At 43.8% G+C, this 17146-nt stretch overlaps 1 protein-coding gene across 7 annotated transcripts in view; it reads right to left on the bottom strand.

The window, feature by feature from the left end:
- SLC8A1 (solute carrier family 8 member A1) overlaps positions 1-17146 on the bottom strand; it is a 288587-nt gene that overhangs the window by 55260 nt on the left and 216181 nt on the right. For 5 of the 7 annotated variants that reach the window (XM_080998667.1, XM_080998666.1, XM_080998669.1 and 2 more), the window contains exon 3: positions 748-854. The exons of the other annotated variants lie outside the window; for them this stretch is intronic. In XM_080998667.1, the coding sequence (XP_080854793.1) occupies positions 748-854 (107 nt within the window). The remainder of the gene's footprint in view (positions 1-747; positions 855-17146) is intronic. 7 annotated transcript variants of the gene reach the window in all.

Raw genomic sequence — 17146 nt, 5'->3', positions numbered from 1 at the left:
GTTAGCTTTGTATTGAGGTAGACCCAAGGAGGATTTTATTCTAATCACAACAGTGCCAGTATTTTATCTCAAGCATAAGTCTCTGAATCTCGAGAGGTTAAGACAGTTTATTCAAACAACCTATAAGGTAGATAAAGGTGAGGCACAAGCCCTTTTCAGACGTTCATTCTATGGAGAAGGAATGTGTGTGACACTAAGAACCTTGGTAGGTTCTCCCCACGACCCATGTGAACACATTAGACTGTCTGAATCCAGCCCTTGTTCACAAAACCTGCTACTCATCCTTTTTGCCCCACACGGGTGTTCATTCTCCAGAGAATGAATGCCTGAAAGGAATTATAACACCATTTCCTCACAGCCACCAATTTAGCTTCATGGAAGAACACAGATTTGTCACATAGTACGGTGCCCTGGACCTCAGTCAAGAGGAAAAAGGTTTTTGCTTGCCATACCAGTATTGAACATAGGTTAAATACTGGTTGTTCTGCTGAACTAAATAGAATTTAAATTAACCAGATGCTACTCTTTCCAAGATTGTGCCTGAATTTTACAGCAAATGGAAAACTTGAGCTCAGGACATTCTAGCAACAGCCTCTGTGGCCAGTGACTCGGCTCTCTGCCCCTTTACATAGATAATGGAATGTGTGTTTTTGAGACTCCATGAATGGGAATGTGCCAGGCATCCATGAGTGATCAAGTCAGGTGCATACAGGTAGGGCTCAGCCCCACACAGCCGGTCCTTTTCACCTTTCTTTTCACTCATCTCCACCAGACGGGGCTCCCCAATCTCAACGTAGAACGTCTTGTTTTTCTCATACTCCTCATCATCAATTACTTTGATTGATACCACTTTGCTGAAACAGAGAAGGAGAAGGAGAAGAAGAATACAGATTCAAGAGTAAGGCAAGGGAAGTAAAAAAAGAAAAGAAAAAGAAAAGAAAGGGAGGGAAGTAAAAGAAAAGAGGAAACTGCACAAATTCAAGGAAGAAATCAGTGGGTTATTGCACCATGCACTTGAAATGATGGCATTCTATGTTAGTAATATGCAACAGCTCACAAATGCCTCTGCAAAAACCACAATTGCATGGGATAATTTTCTGAGGAACGTAAGAAGAGACCTGCTAAATCAAATCCAAGGCCCATCTAGTCTAGAATCCTATTCTCACATGGCATCCTTTTCAACCAGATGTCAATGAGAAGCTCACAAGGAGAACAAGAATGCAAAAGCATTCTCCCCACTTGTGATTCCCAGTGGCTACAAAGACGTATACTGCCTCACACACTGGAGGTGGCCATCGTGGCTGGTACCCATCGATAGCTTTACCATCCATGAATGAGTCTAATCCTCTCCTGAAACCATCATCCTAGTTGGTGGTCATCAACTCCATCTTATGAGGGTGAATGCTATTGCATCCCATAGTGGAAGTCATCTAACTTGTGTGCTCTGCTGTCACTCTAGGGCATATCCACACAATAAAACCTACATTGGTTGTATACCACTTTAGCTGACCTGGCATCTCCTGAGGAACCCTGGGAACTGGAAGGCTGATGGAGATGCTCAAAGCTGCATTAGACAGCACTTGCTACTCTCTAAGTTAGGAAGCCACCAGCAGTGTGGTTTTAAAATATGGGTATGCTCCTGTATTGCCTACTTTTGCTCTGCATCCTTATGTTTCCAATGGAGGGGAGTGTAGGATCTGCAAATCTGGATATGGCATCAGGGCATTGCTGCTTCACAGTCACATCATGCGATGTTGGGGAAGGGCAATAGGTCAGTGGCAGGGCACCTGCACTGCATGCAGAAGGTCTCAGGCTCAGTCCCCAGTATCTCCTGGGAAAGATTCCCTGTCAGAGAGCAGCTGCCATTGAAATCCAAAGGCCTTGCTCCCAAGTGAACATGTTTAAGATTGTGCTGCTCATTCGGTTTCCCCATGCTAAGTGCAAAAATATTCAGGTTGCACCATAAGAGAGCTGTTTAGCGTGACTTACTGCCAGTTAAGCATGCACAGGATTGCAGTCTAAGGCTTGGTACCCCTTAGCAGCTTAAAATGCAGTGGGCTTGTTCCCCCCAAAGTCACATTTGCACATTGCTGCACACATCAGACAGAGGGCAGGGATGTTTTCACCCAATGCACATTACCTGTTTGTTTCTCTGGGTCAGCAACTGCCCTCTCTCCCCCTGAACTCCTAGTCATGAAGCTGTCATCTGTGCGTGCACAATGGCTATCTCAAATGTACACACCCCACTTAACTGCAAAGTGATTGTGGCTTACATTTTCAAATAGGATGAGGGGAAACACATAAAACAGCAGGATTTCTCAACTAGGATTGTGGCTAACACCACAGGTACACAGTTTCAAAAACCAGCGGTGGGAGTGCATTGGACCCAGAGGTAACAGCAATGTGTACAAAGCCTAAGACTCCACAATCGCCCCCGTAATCCATCCAAAGACAAATGGAACACTGGGGCCCTTTTCATCACATCCAGCAATATCTTATCTTCCCACCCACATTTTAACATCCAATTTGAAGAAGATAAGTGTTCTGGTGCATGAGAAATCTTGCTCACAACTCTGTAGACTGCAGTAGGAGTTTTGCCCTGCTGTTGCTTCTGAATCTGTTTTTTCTTCCTAAGCAAATTGGGTTGTGAAGAATGCAAATAGCTGCAAACTGCTCTTGGGCACCCAGTACATTTCTTCAGACAGGGAAAAGTGGCATGAAAGCGGGAAGGACCACAGCTCAATAGCAGAGCATCTGCTTGGTGCGCAGAACACCTCAGGTAAGGCTAGGGGAGGCCCTGTTTGAAATGCTGAAGATGGACTAAGGAGCTGACTTAGTATAGGGCAGCTTCCTGTGTTCCTAAATCAACCCTCTTCATCAAGAGGTTCTAAGCCTAAATTGCTTCATCCACTTTTCTTTTCCTTTTTTTCTACTTAAAAGGAAAACGGAAAATAAGTAGCAACGCCACTGGAGAGTTGGATAATCAGAAATTCTCAGGATAGATTATAGCAGAAAAGAAAACATTCACTCAGAAAGCCATGCTGTACAAGCCACTAATTTATACATCTATACCTATATGCAAACACATTCTATTACCCTAAAACCAATCAGTCATTGCATCCATCCACCAGTGTCTCCATCTCCCACACAAACACAGCAATGATGCTCAAGGTACGTCAGCCTTATTTTCCAGTCTGCCAGGGGACACTGCTCTTTCCTTGCTCTCTACCCTGCTGTATCTTATGGTATGTCTGATTCTGCACATTATTAACGTGGCGCTTCAGAGCTAAACAGCATGTTATCCCAGGTTTCCCCTTCGGCGTCCTTTGACTGTCATTCTAGTCTACTGAACTCTGTGTGTGTTTGTGTGTCCGCAGGGTGGGATGGAGTTTTAAAAATGGACGGTGAAAATGGGCTTCCTTTCGTTTGATGTGAACACTGAAAACGAGTGTCCCCAGCTACTTCCATAATCAAGCTGAAAAGGCCAGGAAGAGAGGACGCAAATGAAGCTGTCCTTGCCAAGAGCTGTTGATATATGCATGAGGATTTTCAGCACAACAGCCTTTAAAAGAACTAGACTTAACTTCCAACAACCAGAAATGTCAAACACTTACCTGGAAAAAAAAATGTAACCTACTTACAATGGTCTTCCCTTTTAGGCCCCTGCTTTGTATATGTTATGACGAGTTGTGCGGCAAGTGATGGGGGGGGGGGGATAGCTCAGTTTTAGAATACATGTTTTGCATGCAGAAGGTGCTATTGTGGTTGGGAAGCCCCCTTGGCTGAGACGCCGGAGAGGTGCTGCCAGCCAGAGTAGACAACACTGGGTTAGAGCAGCTTTGCCTCAGGCTGTTTTCATATGTTTATCTTTTTAATTCTTTATGGCAGTTTGGGACCAAACTGTGTGGGTTTGAATCCTTTGAATACACAGGATGCTATGGCTCATCCACTATTTTCAAACAAATATAATTTGCACTGTTTTCCATCCTGTAGTGATACACAGGAATGGAGGAGCTTAGGGCAGCCTTAGGGTTTTCGGTAGTGAAGTCCAAAAGGCATCTGACAAAGTAAATATGACCGGCTATTTCTAGATGCTTGAAACTGGTCTCGGATGTTTTTAAGCGTCCGTAAAAATGAATAAAACAGCAAAAAAGAGTAGATGGATGTCACAAAATCTGTGCATGAAATCATCTAGTCTGGCCATTCAGTGTTGGCTATAAAAAGATACATCTCAACAAGCTTTCATAGGAAACTATTTATCCATAGCTTTTCACAGTCTGGAAATGCAAAGGGATGCTTGAGAATGGAAGAAATGGCAGGGAAGCAAGTTTGAAGAATACTTCTTTGGTCCTCATAGCTGTTGGTTTGTTGTTCTTTTTCAAAGAGAAAATTCAATTATATTTTTGTCTGATGCCTTAACAGAGAAGCTTGACCTATCCTCGCACCTTCTTATCTTGAACCACCATCCCAGCAGATTCCATCTGTTATGGGAGAATTTATCAGTGTAATAAAGGAAAATAAAAAGATGAAAAAGCTGCATACAGAAAAAGCTCAACTGCAGCAAACCCCGCCGAAGACCTGTATAACCTGTTGTTCAACCAGGTGACTCTTTCTTGACATAACAGTTTTCCAAAATATAACGTTTCTCCCACCTTATGCATAAAAGCGATTCAATTTATAGAGAAGGATGGAGGTGTTTATCTTATCAAACGAACTCTGCGGCTTGCAAGGATTTCTTGCCATTAAACACATGTCCCACTGTCTCAACTACATTGCCTTGCCCCTTCTTCATTATCAAAACATTTTTATTTCTGTTACATCCAGTGTGTGTCATTGTGGCTGGTGCATACGACTTCACTCAGATACTTCAAATCCCATCTCAACGTTCCTCTCTCTCCAGCACAACGCATCACATTTATTAAGGTGCAACAGTGCAAAAGGCTCATTTTAGAAAAACAAACCAGATGAAAAACCTAATCAAGCAAATCTTGGAGGAAGGAGTGCATAGCAACAGAAATCCTGTACACCAGGCTTCTATAACCTAGTGCCTTTTTGGACTCCAACACCCATCAGTCTCAGCCAGGACAGCTATGCTGCTTGGTGTGGATGGGAGCTATGGCCCAAAACATCTGGAGGGCTCCAGGTTGGTGAATACTGCTGCAAAGACAGTGAAATCAAATGGCACAAGATATTTGGTGCAGACAGGCTTATATGTTTTCATGAAATATTATATTGCATAAGATGGGAGACTGTCTGCTTGAGCTATCTCAGTTCGTTTAATTTATTCTTTTTTTTATAGGCTTTCATACTATGGTACACTCTGAAGCTGTTGTCTACCTGTTGGACCTACCTATCCTTTGAATGGTGAATGTACCACCCTTCACCATAGGTTTACAATATGGACAAAATAATATGCAAAAAATAATGAACATTAGAACATGGTAACACAGCAAAAACAGTGGTCAAAACAGCAGCAGCCAAACCCACAGTATCTATAAGGCAGCACAAGGAAAGCTGGGATAAAAAACCCAAATTCTGAGAGATGTCGCCTGGGCAGGTCTTTTGTGGTTTTTTGTTGCTGTTGTGACTATCTTTCTTTTCTGTTGAGGACTGCAGAAAGCAAGTAGGCATTAATGGATGGAGTATCAAACTTGATTACCTTTGGTTCTATGAAATCGGCCAACCTAGTGTGACTCCCTTCCCATCTACTTTCGAATTTCATCAGAAAGTGCTTTGCTAAGGTTGTTATCAGCACTACATTCTTCTCTCTTTTCATAATTTAGATCCAACAGCAAAGAACACATTGTTGGAGAAGCACAAGCACACACAGAGAGATGTGCTTCCTCATACTAAGCCAAAAGCCTATTATGTTTGCCCTTCATGCTTACAATAAAACTCATTTACTCCAAGCAAAAGATAGCTATGAAAAGTTACAAGGCTGTGACATAGCTGTGATTGGTTCCTCCCGCCCCATGAATATTTGCAATAGTTTGTTCCATTAATGATCGCTACAGCAATCATTTTATACCAAGGCTGGGGAGATTTTGCAGAGGCGGGAAGCCAAACTGAAATAACGAGAATTCTTGGGCGGAGGACAATCTGCCCTCCAACTCTGATTTCTACTGCACAAACAGACTCCTTCAGTTTCAGATATAGGGCTCTACAGGTAAGGAGTCAGGTGCAGGTCAGCCCGAAAGACGCAGGGCTCCATTGTCAGTGAAGGTAACTCTTTATTCAATGAAATGGCATACAACTCAGCAACACTTCCCAGTAGGTCTTTCCCCTATGGAGCATTTGCCGGGACTGAAGGTCCCTGCTTTACATCCCTTCTAAGGTTCCTCCTCTCCTAGATGTTTCCCAAGCAGTCTCAAACTGCATCTGCCCACCTCTGGCCTCTGTTCCACCCTCCTCATTATCCTGTTTAGAGACAAGGGGGGAGAGGAGCTCGTCACAGCAGGAGAGGGAGATTCCCTGGAGCAGCCTTTTGATGCCCCTCCTCTGCTTCAGCTTCAGCCTCAGAGTCTGAACTGCTCCCTGTCCCAGGTTCCTCCTGCTCACTGAACCCTGTTGTCCTTTCAGTATCCAAACTCTCCTTCTCCCTCTGACCTCTCCTCAGTGTCCCACCACCAATCCCTAGGCTCTGAACCTTCCTCCTCTGGAGTTTCCCTTGGGCGTTCCCTGGCTGTGGCCTCCCACCACTCCTTGTTGCCCAGCCAGTCCCTGACAATCACACGCAAAATCTAAAGAGGGGTGTTAGCATTAAAGCATGGAAATATCTCTCTCACACTCCCACACCTTTGGAAAACAACTTACTTTTCTTTATGAATGAACTGTGTGATCTTGCCCACAGCTTGCCAGTTAGCCATTTCTGTTTGTTGGCTAGTTTACTGCATTTATATAATACATTTTTTTCCTCCAAGGAGTTCAAGGTGGCATACGTGGCTCTACCCCTCCCCCACTCATTTAATTCTCACATCAGCCCTGTGAGTTAGGTTAGGTTGAGAGGCAGAGACTGGCCTAAGTTCAGTCAGTGAGCTTCACGGAAGAGTGAGGATTTGAACCCTGACCTCCCAAGTCCTAGTCCAGGTTAGAGTATGTTGTGCGGATGCCTGATTATCGTCTTCCAAAGCAACTACTCTATTCCGACTTAAAAATGGAAACCGTAATACCAGTGATCAACAAAATAGGTTCAAAGACTCTCTCAAGGCAAATCTTAAAAAAATGTCGTATAAACACCGACAACTGGGAAACACTGGCCTGTGAACGCTCCAGTTGGAGAACAGCCTTTACCAAAGGTGTCATGGGCTTTGAAGATGCTCGAACTCAGGACGCAAGGGAGAAATGTGCTAAGAGGAAAGTACGCTTGGCAAACCTACACCATGATAAACTCCCACCTGGATATCTAGGACCCCAATGTGGAATGATGTGTGGATCCTGAATTGGCCCCCACAGTCACTTATGGACCCACTGTTAAAACCATGTTTATGGAAGACAATTTTACTCAGCTATGAGTGATCGCCAAAGAAAGAAAGATCCCCATTCTACCATGAAACTCATTGGCTGACCTTGGGCTAGCCACTGCCTCTCAGCCTAACCTATGTCACAGGGTATGGTAATAGTTTTTTCCAATTAATAATTGCTACAACAATCATTTTATACCTGAACACGACTGGCCCGTACGGGCAGGGGTACCTTTACCTTTACCTTTGGGACGCGGGTGGCGCTGTGGGTAAAACCTCAGCGCCTAGGACTTGCCGATCGTCAGGTCGGCGGTTCGAATCCCCGCGGCGGGGTGCGCTCCCGTTGCTCGGTCCCAGCGCCTGCCAACCTAGCAGTTTGAAAGCACCCCGGGTGCAAGTAGATAAATAGGGACCGCTTACCAGCGGGAAGATAAACGGCGTTTCCGTGTGCTGTGCTGGCTCGCCAGATGCAGCTTGTCACGCTGGCCACGTGACCCGGAAGTGTCTCCGGACAGCGCTGGCCCCCCGCCTCTTAAGTGAGATGGGCGCACAACCCTAGAGTGGGACACGACTGGCCCGTACGGGCAGGGGTACCTTTACCTTTACAACAATCATTTTATACCTGAACTGGGTACATTTTGCAGAGCCGGGAGGCCAAATTCTAATAACTATCATTCTTGGAGCTGTGGAACTCTAATCTCCAGCTCTGCATTCTACTGCACAAACAGAGTCCTTCGGGGTGGCTGTATGGATGCAACTGCTGCATAGTATCACTTTATTAAAATGAAGGAAGAAAACAGGAGAAGATGCTATGTTATTAAAACTAACGACAAATGCCAGTGTAGCCAAAGAGGTAAAGGAGGCACACGAGGCCGAACATTCTCTTATCTATGAAGCTACAGCCAACACATGGCACTAAATTGTGTTTCCAGGCAACTGTGGACTGCTAATTAGGAGCAAGAATGAGAAAGCCAATATAACACACCCCCTTCCACATTTTTTATTAAAAAACATAAAAGAAGATTTCTGTGGAAATGTGTAATAATTCCCTGCCTCCTCGTTTTTACTACAAACAGACATAGATGCAAAGCTGACAACAGCAACTCAGACCTAGACGTTTGTGCCAGCAATCTGCCTCCAAAAACCAAACATACCTTCGCCGATTCTATAGTGTCATTACTTGAGATGGCCTCCTGAAGCTGTTGATGTGCCCTTTCCCCAAACAATTATTTGCTGGCATAGCTGGAGAGAAACGAACGTCATTTTCAGAGAGCCAAAGTTAATTTGGATCGCTGCCTGCACAAGCTTCCCACTTGCATCTCAAGTAAACAAGTCTTCTAATGGTAGGACTAGTCCTGGTCCCTTGTTCTCATTGCACAGGCAGCACAAACAGGCTGGCCAGATAGGGAAGAAGGCTCTGTCGATATGTGTAGCTATTGTCTGTATTCTAACATGCTCTTAGACAGCCATTAGCATCTAATGATTGGAGGCCAAACCAGAACATGAGGTGGAGAGGAAGTGAGAGAAAGCAGTCAACACCAGAGGCCTTATTCCATTAGCACTTTCTGCTGAAAGGCAACGAAAACAATTTGTCTCCTTACCCTGCAATCCTCTCTTAGACTGCAAAGCAAATTGAGAGGATGATTACTCTCTTTCACTTAACTACGGGGTTGCGGCTAACCTCAACAGCACATGTCAGCAAAAGCGTGGCCAACCAGGGCTTATGCAAACTCTATCGTTTTACAGGATAGTGCTTCACTTGCGCTCTTAACATAGTGATGCGTTGATGGTTTAACGCTTGCCTTGTGCGATTCTTGCTTTTGCTAGAGTATTTGGTGCCATGGAGGGATGACTGTAAAAGTCGCAAACCACTCTCAATCAATATTGCCCCCCAAGTATATGAAGAAAAAGAAGAAGAGTTTGGATTTGATACCCCGCTTTATCACTACCCGAAGGAGTCTCAAAGCGCCTAACATTCTCCTTTCCCTTCCTCCCCCACAACAAACACTCTGTGAGGTGAGTGGGGCTGAGACTTCAGAGAAGTGTGACTAGCCCAAGGTCACCCAGCAGCTGCAGGTGGAGGAGCGGAGACGCGAACCCGGTTCACCAGATTACGAGTCTATTGCTCTTAACCACTACACCACACTGGCTCTCGCCATGTGCCATATGACTCTCGCTATGGGCCATAGTGGCTCCCTGGGCATAGATCTGCCAATGCAGTGCTATTCAGCAGTTTGGGTCTGGAGTGCCCATATCCAAGCCCAGGTTCCCCCATCCCACTTCTTCTTTTTTTTTTTTTTAATGATATTTATTGAGAATTTTTTTAAAATTACACAAAAAAAGAAACAAGACAAAAAAAGTAAAAGTAAAAGTAAAACCATCATTCTCCAATTCTCCACTTTCAATACCTTCTTTCCTTGACCTCCTCCTCCTCCTTTTTCCTGTATCCTGATTTATAATAATCACAGCAAATCCTTTCCATAATTCATAATATTCTGTCCTCACATTACCTTAATCTATTTTCATCTTATCTTATATATAAAAAAGTTTAGAACTTAAATCTTAATTTTAACCAACTTCTCCTAACCATAACATTCTTACCTAATTCTTTAGACATTTTTATAAGAGCCAAATAATTTCGTTCCAACATTTTCCTAACATTCATCAATTTTGTAAAACAGTCCTAATGATAAAAATAGAAACTTAAGCAATCCAATCTTCATCCAGCGTCCCTTCCTCCTGGTTTTGTCAGTCCTTTTTGTCCTATTAATCTAGCACATTAACCTGGCAATCTTATATCCGAGGCCCTCAAGTCTCTTCCATGTCCCTTCCACAGCTCTTCTTCATATTTTCCTTTTATTCATGGGAACTCCAGCTTGGTAATGCTTTTGACCCTTTTCAACAAAACAGTCCCTTTTCCATAGTCCCCCCCATCCAACTTCTTAACAGGTGGTCAAATCTGAGAGCGCTGAGCTGTTTGGTGCTACGCATAAAATTCCCACTAAAGTGTCGTGAATGGCAGGCGCTTCCCCTGAGTGTTTGGTCCATATATGCAGCACATCAGTAGCCTTCCATGATTCCAAATTCATCAGGGGGTGTGCAAGCTTTCACATGTGCCTTTGCTGAGTAGAGGAGACTATTTTTCATCATTCAGGGAGCGTGAAATCTGGTGCACAATTATCCATGCCTGGTTTAAAGTCACTAGGACCACTGCACATGTCATGTAACCTAGTGAAGGAGAAATCTCATAACAGTTTTCAAGTGCAAAGTGCTTCGTGATCTTCATTGGCCTTGTGCTCGTTAACTGCCCAAAAAGTTAAAAATGAAAAAAATAATAATCAGTGCCCCCATTGATACAGTGAAAATCAGGAGGAAGATTGGTTCTAACACGATGCATCAACTTCAGTGGTGCAAACAACAGTGATTCTGAAGCTACTTCATTTTGGTAGGAAAGGACAAGTAAACCGGCCCTGCTCCTCTTGCCAATGTATTGCTGGTTCTGGACCTACTGCACTACTGCAGATCTACACCTAGTGAAATAAATTATGTAGTTGGTTTGTGACTTTTGCCTACGAATCCTGTGCTGGCTCCAAATCATTTACATCACTGCAATTTTTCACCTAATAAACATAATTATATGGTTGGTTTCTGGTTCTTGCAATGGGGATTTATTATATCTGTATCACACCTGTCTTCTAAGGAACAATATCTAGTCTCTTCTTTATCTACACAACATCCCTAGGTGAGGTAGGTTAGACTAAGAGATAGTAACTGGCCCAAGATCACCAAATGACCTTTATGGCTGAACACAGATTTGAACTTAAGTCCTCCTGCTCTAAGTCCAGCACTCTATCAGCTATACCACTTTGGTTCGCCATTCAGCACTGGCATGGGTTACTTGTGTTTCACTTGTTTTCAGAGGTACAAAAAGCACTTCCACTTCAGTTGGAGGCATCACAACCTTGCAAAGAAGAGGAAGGAACTTGTTATACATAACTGCTCACAACACGAGGCTGTAAAAAACTGATTCAAGATGAGAAAGAGTCAAGGACCAATCAGAACAAAGGTTATGTCTGATCAATCAGGGGCAATGCAAGTAAGGTGGTGGTTAAACCCATCTCCTAAATAACCCGTTTAGTCCTAAAGATGCTCATCACCATAAACTGCTTTTACATGGTGCAGGTAGGCATTCTGCCTCAAGCAGGAGCCAACATGACCCTTAAAGGGGGATACAAACAATTACCTTTTATATATTTCCCAGCATAAGTGATATTTAATCAAGTTTCGATTATGATTTTAACATACAAAACGAAATTATGACCCTCTTCCAGAATCCTAATTTGGCAACTTTCAGAGAAAAGTGTTTTGAAAACACACACGTCCGGCTATTTTACAGATAACACACTACAGTCATTTAGGGGAATGTTTTTCCATTCCAGGTGTTAAAATGCAATTTTTACAGTCACCTGCTCTACCTGAACCTTGTATATAATTTTCCAAGCTCTTATTTCACCCAGTAAATGTCAATGTCACCTTTCTCTTTGCTGCCCTGTTCAGTCAGGTAAGTCAGAATGCCAAATAGGAATTGATAATGTTTTTATCACAACATACTGAATATGCCATGAGGGGAATTGTTTTTTTTGGTTTTGGTTTTTAAGTCAGAAAACAGGAGACTATGAATAATTGATTGTTCATGCGTAATTCACAGAATACATTTGATTAATGGTTATCGCTACCCAAAAAGGAATTGTATACTCACTGGAGAGGAATCACCCATCTGTTCCAACTACATTTCAACCTTTGTGACACATGCTTAAGACTTCCTACTAATAATAAGGAATAATGCTGAATGTTATTGAACTGCACAAATAAAGTGGATAATTTGGTGAGAGCTAATCTGGTAATATCACTGTTTGCATTTGATCAAACATAACTCTTAAGTGGAAAGCTACATCTTACACTGCAATTGTGTAGCAAAGCACTGATTGGCCCTTTCTCTGTTCAAAGTAGTCTTGAGAAGGTGTTTTTCATTGGAGAAGGCAGAGGTAGGGGAAGGGAAGTTTTAATATTCCTGTGCTACCTCTTTTGCTGTTAAATTCTGGCCAGCTGTTTTATCTCCCAGGAGGTTTGAAAATCTGTTTACAATGGTATAGAACACAGTTGGCTTACTCTTAGGGCTAGGTAGTGAAATGTGTGCGCTTCTTTCTCCTAGCTTTAAAGTGTGCAAGATTCCAGAATGATTGTGAACTGCTTCCTTTCAGCCAACTTTTCTTACTTGAGCTGGCCAATTCTGAAAGAGTGGTTCTAAAAATTAAAAATAAACCACCCCTGCCTTCATTTCATGACGTGATACATGGAAATGAGATCAAGCTGCATTAAAGGGCTAAGAAATTATCTCCTCCCTGGGAGCACAGCCCTTAGCTATTGGCTTGCAATCCCCAAAGAGAAATACCTGGCAGAGAAATGAAGACAGTAAATCACAATGAGATTTAATGCTCTGCTCCAGGGCCTGTTTGATGGAGCTCCATACGCGCTTATATACTTAGGAGTATGCCAGCTCTCTGGAGTGGGCTGTGTTATCTGAAGAATGAAAACATCACTCGTAGCAGGAATTATGAGATCCTTCTGAGAGCCCTACCCAATTGTGCATCGCTCTTTCAAATTGGATGCCCTGCCCTCTACTGTTCACCCTTCCCCACTCTCAAAGAACAGAGGTGCCAAAATATATGAAAAACTGGCATGCCCACCAACAAAACGTAACACATCAGCTAGAATTTAATAGTCTGTCTAATGACTTCCATGAAAAATTTATTGCATGTCATGTTATCTAGTAGCAGCATTGACAAGAAACTACTACGGGAATTTTGATTACTGTCGCTAATGCAAAAACGCAGGTTGGCTGTGCAACAAATGCCACAGCCTTATCACTAAGACAGTAACATGGAGGCAGGCTTTTTCATTGGTGGCACCAGTGTTGTGGTCCATGAGAAGCCCATCAGTATTGGCATTCTGCCGGCTCTTCAAGACACACCTTGAGCTTGGAACGTTAAGATCTAATGTTCCAATTGTTCTTTTAACTGTTTTAATTGTTATGCTTTTCAATGAGCTTGTTGTATCGTATATTTTAATTATGAGTGTTTTTAATGTTTTGATGAAATTTTCTTATTGTGTATTTTCATCATGTATGACTATTTTATAATTGATTTACTACTTATAAACTGCTTAGAAACCATTTTTGGCATGCAAGTAGTTAATACTACTACTACTACTACTACTACTACTACACTCAAACCCCAACAGGAATCATCTTGTTCAGGATTCCTCTCAGCCAGCCAGCCAGCCAGCCAATAATGCCTTCTTCTGGGTTACTACAAACTGTTAGGAGTTCAAGTAAGTGAAATCAATATCCTCTATCTATTTTCCATTTTTCTTTTCCAGTTGACATTCAACATTCAGCGGCTCCTGATGGAAAGTGAGCATACTCAATCCTCACTGGCCTTTTCGTGTGTGGGTTTTGCCACCTTTTGGTGACTTTAAAAATACTTTTGGTACTTCTGCAAACCATGCCAGTTCCCCCCTCTTGCATCTGTTGTGGCCTACTCCTGCTGCCCCAGGGGCACTGAATTCCCTATCAAAAGGGTTATGCCCCTGCAAGAATGAGAGAGTGCCACCACCACTTGTGATGTTGTGGCTAATCTACAGAGCAGGGAGTTGTGTCCTATTGTGCTGAGGTCTTTGGGAATATGGAAACAAAGAGGCTGGGTGTTTAGCACAGACAACAGCTAGAACTTATTGATGTACCAGCTCACAGTTCCCAAGAGCAAAAATGGACTGCCCGCGTTTTTCTTTGAGGCTCCTCACATCTCCAAATCCAATTCACAAGTTGTGATGAATCGGCAAGTATTTCTCCCCTGTGGACACTTGCCTACTGGGTTGCTATAGGGTAGCGACTGATGGTGAGCTAGAGATCCCATTTCAAATCCCAAGTCTGCCATGAATACGCTACTAGGTCAATATATTTTGTCACCTGAGACGTCCCCTTCATCCAGGGAAGACGGGGTGAGTGAAGATCTACATTGGGAACAAGGAGGCGAATTGAATCAACTTTACCTGACAGTTGAAGTGGCAGCTAAAGGCCATTGCAGGAGGAGAAAGGGCCTGCTCTGAATCATGCTAGGTGAGTCCGGAACCCAAGAAACCCTAGAGGGCAGCCCCTGTCATTTCTTCCCTAGGGATGGGAGGAGACCGGCAGCGACTCCTAATGCCCAGAGGGGGCTACTGTGGATCCTGCCTCCTGAGGCAGTCGCCTCACCTTGCCTCATGGGTGGGCCAGCCCTGTACTAGGTGGCTTTGGGGTGGAATTAGACATTACAAGAAATGCAAAGTTTGTGTTGTGATATTTCTTCTTCTCCTCTCTTCCCTCCCCCTCCCCCACACAATAGCAAACACAGATTGTGTGGCCAAGAGGAATGGAGCTGAAAGCGGGCAACTGAGAAGCAAAAAGGAGGTGTCAGCATTCTCAGGGAGCCCCAAGGTTTTCAGAAGTATGAAAAGTAAGCTTTTGAAGAACACATTAAATAGCCCCCCCCAAAAAAAAACCTGCCCCAAAACGACTTAGCATGAAAGGGATTTTCTTTCTTTTTTGGAGGGGGGGGGAAACAAATGGAAAATTGGGGGAGGAATAGAAGCCACATCTGCACCATAAATTAAAATCACTATTAGACCACTTTTGGTGTCTTCCTCCAGACGATCCCGGGAATTGTTGTGTGTTAAGGGAGCTGAGAGTTGTTAGGAGACCCCCCCTATTCCCCTCACAGTGCTACAATTCCCAGAGTGGTTTAAAAACCAGTCCCTCTTCCCAGGGAACTCGGGAACTGTAGCTCTGTGAGGGGAATGTTGGTTATCCAAACAATTCTCAGCAGCCTTAAGCTACAGATAATTTGTTCTCAAAACTGAGGTGGCAAATTAGCAGTGTGTGTGTGTGTACATGCACATGCAGGCGTGATGATACTTGCATGTCCTCCGCAGAAAACAGGCATGCTTATATCCTTATGCAAAGGGTTTAGAGGAAATGTCACATTTGAAGTGTAATTATGGGTTGATGGGCTTTGTTCACACAGTATGGTGCACGTTCCCCTTGGTAAGGCAGCAAAAGGGGACACTGCTCCAATTGGCACCTATTATGGCTTGTTTACAAAACAAAGATTTAGAAGTTGTCATTTGAGGATTAGCAACCCCTGCCCACACAGACAAGGAATTCATGGGCATTTCAGCAACAACCCATTGTGGTCTCCGCTCACTCACAGTTTCTGCAACTCCAAACTGACAATGAACGCATGAAGCATGCTGCTTTACCGGGGTTGTTTATTTTCTTTAAACTAACATCAAAACCCTGAATCATCACCGGAAGGTGGACACACAGCAGAGATGTTGTTGTCTTGGCATAACAGGCTGTGTCGATTGTGTGTGCTGCAATTCTCTGGGTGGGCCCTCTACCTGTCCATAGCAGACAATGGTGGTCAGTTTCTCAGGGCGTGGGGAGGAACTGGCAGTCTCTCAGCTGCGGGAAACATGGTATAGTGCATGCGGGAAGCAGTCCAGATCTGCTCCAAGACAATGGCCAGCCACATTTTCCTGCTACAGGTATGCTGGACACCTATTGGCCAGCATGGACGGCTCTGCTGACTGGTTCTCTATCCTAAGCCCTAATGAGGTGGAACCTCCATACCTGCCAGAACATAAGGTGCCAGATGTTGGGCAGATGGGCATGATTTGGGGCAAAATGAATCAAATCAGCACCTTTGCTGGTCTTGAAAGACCTACATTGGCTCCCAGTACGTTTCCAAGCACAATTCAAAGTGTTGGTGCTGACCTTTAAAGCCCTAAATGGCCTCGATCCAGTATACCTGAGGGAGCATCTCCACCCCCATCGTTCTGCCCAGACACTGAGGTCCAGTGCCAAGAGCCTTCTGGCAGTTCCCTCACTGGGAAAAGCCAAGCTACAGGGAACCAGACAGAGGGCCTTCTCGGTAGTGATACCCGCCCTGTGGAACACCCTCCCACCAGATGTCAAAGAGAACAACAACTACCAGACTTTTAGAAGACATCTGAAGGGAGCCCTGTTTAGGGAAGCTTTTAATGTTCGCTGCATTACTGTATTTTACTGGGAAGCCGCCCAGAGTGGCTGGGGAAGCCCAGTCAGATGGGAGGGGTATAAACAATAAATTATTGTTATTATTACTACTACTACTACTACGGTATTATTATTATTAATCTGGGCCATGGGTTGGAGGTTCCCCTGAGCTGGTATATCTGATTTTGCAGCTCACAGCACAGGAATGGTACATTTAAAAGCTGCCTTTCTGTGCTGATTAAGTACATGTGCTAGCATGGGTGCATATGTACCAGATGATTTGCTTTAACAAATAACCAACCACCACATTGGGCCTTGCTGCTACTGAATGCAAAAAATTGATATTTATGATGCAACAAAGCACCGTGTACATGGACAGAAAAGCTGTTTGTTAGGCTGAAGGTTGAAGCTGCCTGAAGCAAGTGAGGAAGAACAGCACAAGAATAAAAGAGAAAACACAGAAGGAACAAAAGGAGAGAAATGTCAGTTTCCTATATTGATACTGTACTAGTTATATTTTTTCATTTCCCAGTTTGAGGGAGCAGCCACTGGC

This window comes from Podarcis pityusensis (assembly GCF_964106645.2).
Source record: "Podarcis pityusensis genome assembly, chromosome: 3".
Taxonomy (NCBI): domain Eukaryota; kingdom Metazoa; phylum Chordata; class Lepidosauria; order Squamata; family Lacertidae; genus Podarcis; species Podarcis pityusensis.
This window is presented reverse-complemented; position numbering and strand designations above follow the sequence as displayed.